This window comes from Pundamilia nyererei, unplaced genomic scaffold (assembly GCF_000239375.1).
Source record: "Pundamilia nyererei isolate P.nyererei 1_Seehausen unplaced genomic scaffold, PunNye1.0 scaffold00052, whole genome shotgun sequence".
Taxonomy (NCBI): domain Eukaryota; kingdom Metazoa; phylum Chordata; class Actinopteri; order Cichliformes; family Cichlidae; genus Pundamilia; species Pundamilia nyererei.
Window position 1 is genome coordinate 1,220,141 of NW_005187453.1, and position 9,799 is coordinate 1,229,939.

Genomic DNA, 9,799 nt, shown 5'->3' on the forward strand with positions numbered 1-9,799 from the left:
TCATATCTCTAATCTGTTTTTCAGGTTGGTTTGTAAAAATAGTGTTTTTCAAGTTGACAGAGGAGACAAGCCCCAAGAGGCTTCCTTCATATTAGTCACGATTCTGTACTCTGATGTACACCCACACGCAAAGATGCTTGATATGTCTACTTGATATTTTTAGACATAAAGAAATCTCATTATAAAATTAAAAATGTTTAATTTAAGCACAAGGCAAAAGAAATATTAAAACTTTCTTAAAGCATAAGCTTAATTTCATATTTAATAGTTTCAAGTTGCCATTTTTTTTCTTGTAGATTTTGCTAAACTCTTATGTAGACATTTACACTTTTTGAACCAATCCAGTTATAAAGGGACAAATAGAGATGAGAAAAATAAACAACTTGCTTTGCGAAGACACATGCAGATGCAGGACAGCCTCACTACTTAAGGTTTTCTTAGGCCTTGTGAGCTCAGTGACAACTTAGCTGTTTTTTAATCTTTTCAACCTTTAACCTATAAGTATAAACAGTAGCAAGAAAGTGCTTTGTGGTCAATAGGCCTTCACTCCTAAGCAGAGCAACGCAAACCAGCGTCAATGTAATAAATGTAGGATTTTTGTCCCCCTTGATGTTGAAGGGGGCATGTAATTCCATTTCAGAGATCACTTGCGGAGGAAGCTGGAGTGGGAGGAGGATATCTCATTGCCTCGTGTGTCACGGAACGCAATTACTCCAGCTGTGAAGACTTACATTCATATTAATGAAGGTGAGTGAAGTTCCTCATTAGACCCTGACCCAGCGCCCTTTGATGCCGTCTCCCCCTGTATGCTCTTTTTCATTCTGACATTGTAATGTACATCAACTCTGCTGCGTGTCATGTGTACACTCAACGGTAATTAAAACACAGTGCTCTCTAGAAAATCTCAGATATCTCTCGTCTCTTTTGAAGAAACATTTGTGAATCGCGCACAGAAGTTTTTATATGTGGTGTCACTCAACTTATTAAAACTTCAAATGGAACAAATGCTCATCTCTTTATTAATAGATGTGAAACTGATGTCGATGGAGACATCTGAAAGAGCAGGGAAACTTTTAAACTCTGCACCTTTATTCTTCATTCAGTTCTTCGTCTTGTTGAAATTAATATATAAAATGAGCTAAAGAGACAATATTGTATTTGAAGGACTTTAATTTGCTTTGATAAAGTGAAGAGTTATATTTATCACCTGTTCTAGAATCTACAGGTTTACATTTCGCTATAATGAACATACAATGATATATTCATTATAGAAAGATATTGTCTAAAACAGTGCATGTAATGTGAGCGCTTTCTACCTTTATATAATAAGGTTTAATACGCTTTAACTAATGACATTCATAGTTGAATATAACCAGATCAATCACCTTCTATGTCACTTTCTCTCTGGACCCGGGCTGCAGAGCATCTCAAAGAAAATCCAACTTTTCCAGTCCTCTTTCAGCTGACGGTGTGACAGCCCCACCTATGGTTTTTACGCTTGCAGGTTTAGATGTTTGGTTTTCTGTACCTGTGCTGGCTCCTCGTTCTTTCTATCGCCATCCTCTACCCAATTTGGTCTGATTGTTTTTTTATCCTCTCTGTTTTACCTTAACATCCTTTCATCACTGCAACCATTACTTTTTAATTACTTTAAATCATAAATGGATCCGCTCTTTGTGCAGCTTTAACAGCGGTAATTGGGAAACCTCTGAAGACACGCCTAATATTATAATGTGAGACAATTTCATTTAACTATTGATCCACAACCCAAACATATCCTGCCAAGTGCGCCTGAGATAAGCGTCAAATGCGCTCAGCTGAGAACAAACGTGTCAATGGGAGCTGTCCGTGGTGCTGATCAACCGCAAACCTGTCAGTTTCACGCAAATGCCACTGAATGACTTAAAGATGTTGGGACTCTTACAGGCTACCGTGGAGCAGCTGCACATGAAACACTTTTTTTAAAGTCTGATGCGAGGCAGAAAAAAAAGTTTCAATAGTCGTGACGCCTTCGGTCCACCAACAGGAGGCCACAACTTTCTTCTTCTTTTTTTTCTTCATTCATCTACCTCATTGCTTCACAGCCAATGGGATGGCTCACTGCGAACCAAAATGTCAACGGGATGACGTTGTTGCTGGCGTAGGGCTGCGTTTTGATGGCTCTACTAAAAGAATACAGTGGGAATGGACGAGCAGGAGACGCTGCTGGTCAGACTGTGCGCACTGTTGACCTCCGCAAACAGTGTTGGTTCATCGGGATTTCTCATAATAACCTCACTTGAGGATTTCGCCTTCTTTGCGCTTTCTTTGAGGGGATAAGTGCTGCTTAACCTCTCCAACTATATTTAATACAAGTATTATTATAACTAAAGGATACGAGTGGTAAGTTGCACGAACATTATTGCTCACACGTTTGTGACCTTTATTAAATATTGTTTTTAGTTTTATGCGCTAAACTTCACATTAAAAACATCCCGGCTTTTTGTGATCCATCGAACTTTAAACGAAATCCTGTACTCTTAGAGTAGATTTGAACAAGATTTGTTAGGGTACTGTTAATATTTACTATTAATATGCAGAATGGGCATATTAGTAAGGTTTATTTTTGCATCTCAGTGAAGATGAAATTCACTGACATGCGTTGCTGAAGATTAGATGCGAGAAAAACTTCATATTCTCTGGCTTTCTTCACCTGTTTTGGTCCCAGAGGACACAGCATGCTGTCGTCCCTAAAGACCCTGCTGCTGTTCTCGGTCCTGTGCACACCGACCTCCAGCCTGTGCCTGCGTCTCTACCAGACGCGCCCCGACCTCCTCTGCGACGACCAGCTGGCACTCGGGGTCCGGAATGACCAAACTGAGCCTGGTTACTCCACTGGGGACGGCTGGGGGTCCCTCATGCAGTCCGCGGAGTATCTCTCCTCCTCATCCTCCACGTCGTCGTCCTCTTTCTCCTCTGCTGAATCCAGTCGGGAAAAAAGGACTTCAAGTCCCGCAAACTACCGCTTCTTGAGCCGGACCAAGCTCAGGGGCCAGATGCTCCGCAACAGCAACAAAGGGGACCGGAGGAGCAGACTGACCCTGTCCCTGGACGTCCCGACCAACATCATGAACGTGCTCTTTGATGTGGCCAAGGCCAAAAACCTGCGAGCCAAGGCGGCGGAGAACGCGCGTCTGCTGGCGCAAATTGGACGGAGGAAATGAAACATGGACAACTTTCATTTAACAGACAGCCATGACCAGTGTTGGCCTCTCAAAGTCTAATAAATTGGCATCTCTTATCATCCAAGTAAACATCCATTTGTTTCTCCGGGGGAACGATGCGTGTTTAATAATACACAGGCTTTAAATTCAGCTGTTCGCCTGTAAAAGGAAATAATCTCACGCCTTCTTTTCTCCAGATCAAATCACTGAGACCATTTCCAACAGCAAAGGCACGTTTACTATATATATATATTCGTAGGAAAGGGAACTTGTGAAAAAGTAGATAACTGCTGAAAAATGTTTTAAAACCAAGGTTAAATGTTACAGAAGATATGAGCGGATAAATTAGCTGTTGCTGCCTTCTTTTAAAAGTAATTGATTTATTTATTTTTAGTTCATTAAATATGTTTATTTATGCATTTATTGTACATGCGAATAATCCACCTATATTACATTACAAACTTTCTCAAGTACTTTGTTATAGCAGACAAACAAAATGACTAAAACACGTCCTCGGTTTTTCGGTTAAATTAATGTTTAATGTGATTGTTTTTCCCAGACTCAATAAATTCAAATAACTGGACGCGATGAGCAAAGCAGCTGGTTTTGCTTACAGCAATAAATAAATAAATATTAAAAAAATGCAGCACTGTTGCATAATCTAATAATAATTTGATGTCCTGAGAAATGTTTTTTTAATTCCAGGATATGTGGGGTTTTTTTCTTTTTCATTCTTCATTTATTTATTTAAGAAGCTTTGTGTTTAAAAAAAAGTATGAATTCAGATTCAAGTTTTGAACTTTGAATGTGGCCGAAAAACAACACTGAGAAAAAAAATACTGTACAAATCATCTGCAAGGTCATGAAATACAGTAAAATGCAATTGCATGGGAATGTATGTGTTCATCAGATGTCTCTTATTTTTATACTCAAAATAAAGGATTATTTTTCCTCAAATAAAGCAGGTGTAACGACATACATTTGCCTCTTTATATGCAATATCTATATCACTGAGATTCATTATATATTCTTAGAAAAGATCTTTTCACTACTTCATTGTTCACAAAGTTAAAGCCCGACTCACACACCTTCATGAAAACACTTTATCACCCAAATTTGTCTCATCATAGATATATTCATGTTTCACTTCATATTGTCAGCAAGTAATACATTACAGTGCAAACATATGCTTAAGGGACAGACATTCAAGGTATAAACTTTAATTAGTGCTGCTATTGCTTGGCTTTACCACAAGAGGGCACCCTACCTTTCTATTCTTTTATGTCTTCTATTTATAAATAGATAGGATTTTGAAGTTGGGAGATTGCAATAAGCAGTGATGGATAATAATAATAATGTGGCTGGGCAATACGTGTGTCAAAAAACAAACAAGAAATTGGCATATCTGGATTTTGAATTCACCTGCCCCAGAAAACCATTCTTTACAAGGAATAATGTCGCCCTCTTGTGGTCATTTATGAAAGCTACATTCTAGTTTGTGACGGTCGGTAGCCTAAAGAGAGAGAGAAAAAAACAGGACACGTGTGTGAATGAGAAGGAGACAGGTGTGACAGTGAAGATGCAAAGCGTACACGTAGTGATGCCACGGAGACCGCAGAGAAGAAGATGTAGTAAAGGTGAACAAATGAGAAGGAAAGGTACATGATCTGCCGTGGCGACCCCTATTGGTCTGTCAACACTACAGTTAAGGTGGGTCAGTGGTGCCTTCATTTCCCGAGCTCGCTGAAGAAGAACTGTATAGATTAGAAAGTGGTGGTGACCTTCTATCGCTATCACTATAGAAGCATCCTGGTGTACTGTGGAACAGTGTGGTATGCATGATGCTCTGCAGCAGTTATAACGGCTGTCCAGATGCTAATAAACAGCACAAAATATAACTGACCGTGCATAGAAAACGTAAGATACCACCCAAGAACCTGAAAAATCAGTAAAAAAAAAACAGTTCTCACCCTGGAAACTTGCTCTTTGACCTGTTGCCCTCTGGTAGACATACCTGTAAATTAAAACAAGGACAAACACATTAAAAAACACCTTTTTATCCAAGTGCAATTACCCTCCCAAATCAAATATGACTACTGTGATGTACCTCAGCATCTTCTTCTAAATTCTTGACTACTTCATACTAAAATTAGAACTTGGTTTACCACGTTAATGACTTTGTTGTTGTTGTTTTATTTTATACTGTGACACTTGAGATACCCACAGAAGTAGCACCTCATCGTCACATTCTGATTATGATATATGCTGTTTGTAGCTGCTTAGCTTGAGATTGATCTTCAAGGAGCTTGTGTTTGCTGTGTTTATTCAGTTCAGGCAACAAAGGTAAACTTTTCATGACATATTTTAGTTGTTCTGTGTTGTAGCTGGTTCAGCCCTGTTACCAATACTCTAGTAGCTAAAAATACTGTTAAATAAATTAGTCACCTTCATACTTAATATATATCAATTCAAGCAACTTTTGAAAACTACTTTGCCTGACGTTTCAATAGTCAATTTTTTAAATAAATCTATTTATTTTTGTTGGGTTTTTTTGTAATATTAGTATTATATTTATTTTTCAAATCTTTGCCCAAATACACTATTTATATAATAATCAAACTATTATGAAGGCAGGAGATCAAACCCTTGTGAAAGTTCATGGTAGATGTAGTTGTGTAAATAGGGGACGGCAATTTTGAAATGAATTTCTTTTCTTTAGGTAATATAGCTATAGGGTTGCATTGGTTAGAGTAACTCACTCAATCTACTTAGAAAAGACTGTGGAAATACAAAATGTGAAAAAGGACTGAAAAAGGGCCTTTGGTCTACAAGTTGTGTCAGCTAAATAGGTTTTCCACAAATGTCATGGCACAAAGCCTGCAGTGAATAATTACTGTTTTTTAACGGTGATGTTTAATAAATTGGTTTATAATCACTTAAGAGACAAGAGACAAATGTGTTAACAAAATCAAAACAAAAATTGGATTTACTTGTTTATACCTTATTTTTTTTATTATACATTAAATGCAATTTGGTTGGGACAAGGATTATTATGCATGGATTGTTGTTTTCGTGGGACTTTTTAATTCGAGTAACTGTCAGGATGTGTCAGAAGCGCCCCCTGCCGCTCCTTACGCGGAAATATTCTGACGTGTCTTCCGTCGACGTGGACGTTGCCACCGGACGTCAGTTTTCACTTCGGCTACGTGGAAGTAGCTTCTCATCTGTTGCGAGATTGAGAGCTGCTTTTGGCCTCATCTGTCAGCTTCGCGCTTTCAAAATGATTAAAAAATTTGATAAGAAAGACGAGGAGTCTGGTAAGACTGCAGAATTGTAATTTTAAACGGTTGTTAACGTTGAATAGTCTTGATTGGACTTTATGTTGTGGAAGCTAAAGCGGTGCTAGCCTGTTAGCTCACTAGCTAGGTAAACCTACGCTACCTGTCAGCTACCTTAAGCGATAAATGTGGTTTGCAAACAAAAGTATGATTAAGATAATGGTTTAAAGAGAGTGTCAAAAACTGAGTTGACGTTGCATTTAAATCCACAGCTACTAAAACATCGGTTTTCTTTAGTTCAGCGTTAGCCGACCGTATTAGCATCGTCAGCTGGATGTTGTCATTTCTCTCCCAAGTCCAATTTATATGAGTGGAAGTTGTACCAGTTTCTGTTGACGTTAAGGAAGACTGGATATTTGCAGATATCCACAAGCTAACATACGCTAATAAGAAGATCAAATTAATATAAAGCAGGATTGATTCTATCTTATTGGTTTCTCATTGCCCATTTCTTCTCTACCCCTTCATATATGTGTTTGCTTTGAATAAGGTTCAGTAAAGTTTTAATGGATTATTTTTCTAACACAACTATTTCAACTCATTAGGAAGTGGCTCAAACCCTTTCCAGCACCTGGAGAAGAGTGCGGTCTTGCAGGAGGTAAAGCCTAAGATCAGTGCTGTTGAAAACGTGTTCTTCGCTCACAATAAACAAAAAAAAAAAACGGACCAAAGAAAAGAATATTCAGTGTACTGAAAGAAAAAGTGTGTTTTTTGTTTACAGGCTCGCATCTTCAATGAGACTCCCATTAATCCAAGAAGATGCCTCCACATTCTCACCAAGATTATCTATCTCCTCAACCAGGTAAAAAAAAAAGGTAGACAAACTATGCTGTCTGTATGGCTTTGAGTTCATGACACCATCTTCTCTCATTCTCATATCTTTGTTCACACAGGGGGAGCATTTTGGGACCACAGAGGCCACTGAGGCTTTCTTTGCAATGACCAGGCTCTTTCAGTCCAATGATGTAAGAGGTCCCCTATTCATTTGATCTCTAATTAACTGGCTAAGCATTTCTTTTTAATTAATTCAGGTTTATGCTATTTCTCTTCTAGCAAACTTTGAGGAGGATGTGCTATCTAACTATCAAAGAGATGGCCAACATCTCTGAGGATGTCATCATCGTCACTAGCAGGTTTGTTTATTAAATGGCTTTTATGTATACATTTATGTACATACTGATTTCTTATTTCTCAAATAAAACAGAAGAGTAAAAATAAGCAAAAAGTATTTGCACACCAGTTTTATAGTTGTACTAGCAGTGCACCTCTTAACCATTATTACTAGCAAAATGGAATATTTGATGGTATAAAGTCTGATGAGAACAATATCTTAAAGTTGTTTGCAAAGAAAATTATGATTTTTGCAATAGTGTGCTTTTTCTTTTGGCATTCTAGTGTCTTTATTTATTTCTTGCCTGGTATTTTATAGCTTGACCAAAGACATGACTGGGAAGGAGGATGTATACAGAGGACCTGCCATTAGAGCTCTCTGCAGGATTACAGATGTGAGTGCTGCTTAATTTCTGTTCAGAAGAGGAAATTGCTTTTGTCTTTTCTTATTAATGTCATGTTTTTAAGGTAAGAAACTGAAGCATCTTTTAATTTTTCGGTCTTTCCCACAGACGACCATGCTGCAGGCTATTGAGAGATACATGAAGCAGGCTATTGTTGACAAGGTTCCCAGTGTGTCCAGTTCAGCTTTGGTCTCCTCGCTGGTATGAATTGGGCTCATTTTTTTTCTTTCAGTGTTATTCTCAGAAAAAATCTCTTTTGAGATTTTTCTGACATTTCTACACAATTAAAAGTTTGTTATTCACTTCCTTCATGGTGGACTATAATGTTCTTTCCACTTCAATTCTTCAGCACATGGTGAAGATGAGCTATGATGTGGTGAAGCGCTGGGTGAATGAAGCCCAGGAGGCTGCTTCCAGTGACAACATCATGGTCCAGGTGGGTAGGAACAGAAGAAAAACTACAGAATTAATGTTTTCTAGTGCGGTTTGCTTCATTTGGTTAATATTGAGAATAATGAATATTATTCCTGAATAGAAATTAGTTTAAAGTGGCTGCTTATTTGTGTCCTGTTCTCTAGTACCACGCCCTGGGCCTGTTGTATCACCTCAGGAAGAATGACCGCCTCGCTGTGACCAAGATGCTCAACAAGTTCACCAAGTCTGGTCTTAAGTCTCCCTTTGCCTACTGCATGCTCATCCGGATTGCAAGTAAACTGCTGGACGAGACAGAGGGAGGGTGAGTAGACCAGCAGTAGTTTGATACACAAAAGATATGTGGGCATACTAAATTTCAGTCTTGATGTCATGTTGACATGGGTTTTATCCTCGTGTTTACAGTCATGACAGCCCCTTGTTTGACTTCATCGAGAGCTGCCTGAGGAACAAGAATGAGATGGTGGTGTATGAGGCTGCTTCTGCTATTGTCCATATGCCCAACTGCACTGCCAGGGAGCTGGCCCCTGCTGTGTCAGGTTACTAGTTTACTCACATATTATTCATAAATGTGCTAAAAAGTTTATATTGTAAATGAGCAATTTTTGTCTAACTGCATCAATCTCATTTTAAATGTATATCTGCCTGCAGTGTTGCAGCTCTTCTGCAGCTCTCCTAAAGCTGCATTAAGATACGCTGCTGTCAGGACCCTCAATAAGGTACAGCTGCACACTCCCTTCCTGCAAAATATGGCTTGTTTTTTAAGGAAGGTTTAAGTACCAAACACTGATGCATAAACAGCCATGAGTTGTTTAATCACAGCAACATAAAAATAACCTATTACAATTAAAAACATAACTCTGGATGTAGTATAACTACATTAATATTTTCTTTGTGTCCACTAGGTGGCCATGAAGCATCCATCAGCCGTGACTGCGTGCAACCTGGACCTTGAGAACCTGATCACCGATTCTAACCGCAGCATTGCCACGCTAGCCATCACCACTCTTCTGAAGACTGGCAGTGAGAGCAGCGTGGATCGGCTCATGAAGCAGATCTCCTCTTTTGTCTCAGAGATCTCAGATGAGTTCAAGGTCAGGCGCTTTTGTTTTAAATAATGCACATAAATATTCTCAGGCACAAAGTTCTACAATATTTTCTCAATGGCTTAATCACTATACAATATTATTGCAATTTTAAACAACTGCAATATGCTGAGTATATATAAGTTATATTGGGATATATTGTTTCTGCTAGCTTTGCCATTCCTTGCTAATGTTGTCGCAGGATGGTGGCAGATGAGACGACCCCT

General features: G+C 38.7%; 2 protein-coding genes across 2 annotated transcripts in view; both read left to right on the top strand.

The window, feature by feature from the left end:
* Positions 1 to 2,372: 2,372 nt before the first annotated feature.
* ucn3l (urocortin 3, like) lies at positions 2,373 to 3,821 on the top strand. Its single transcript, XM_005733444.1, has 2 exons — positions 2,373 to 2,382; positions 2,710 to 3,821. Exon 2 carries the CDS (start codon positions 2,718 to 2,720, stop codon positions 3,201 to 3,203), a length of 486 nt encoding a protein of 161 aa, XP_005733501.1. The 5' UTR covers positions 2,373 to 2,382; positions 2,710 to 2,717; the 3' UTR covers positions 3,204 to 3,821.
* A 2,527-nt stretch (positions 3,822 to 6,348) lies between these two features.
* copg2 (COPI coat complex subunit gamma 2) overlaps positions 6,349 to 9,799 on the top strand; it is an 8,593-nt gene continuing 5,142 nt past the window's right edge. The window contains exons 1-12 of the mRNA XM_005733446.1: positions 6,349 to 6,520; positions 7,087 to 7,139; positions 7,263 to 7,343; positions 7,435 to 7,506; positions 7,595 to 7,674; positions 7,971 to 8,046; positions 8,164 to 8,256; positions 8,405 to 8,491; positions 8,634 to 8,791; positions 8,893 to 9,026; positions 9,139 to 9,206; positions 9,393 to 9,581. Coding sequence (XP_005733503.1) covers positions 6,484 to 6,520; positions 7,087 to 7,139; positions 7,263 to 7,343; positions 7,435 to 7,506; positions 7,595 to 7,674; positions 7,971 to 8,046; positions 8,164 to 8,256; positions 8,405 to 8,491; positions 8,634 to 8,791; positions 8,893 to 9,026; positions 9,139 to 9,206; positions 9,393 to 9,581 — 1,128 coding nt within the window. The 5' untranslated portion in view covers positions 6,349 to 6,483. The remainder of the gene's footprint in view (positions 6,521 to 7,086; positions 7,140 to 7,262; positions 7,344 to 7,434; positions 7,507 to 7,594; positions 7,675 to 7,970; positions 8,047 to 8,163; positions 8,257 to 8,404; positions 8,492 to 8,633; positions 8,792 to 8,892; positions 9,027 to 9,138; positions 9,207 to 9,392; positions 9,582 to 9,799) is intronic.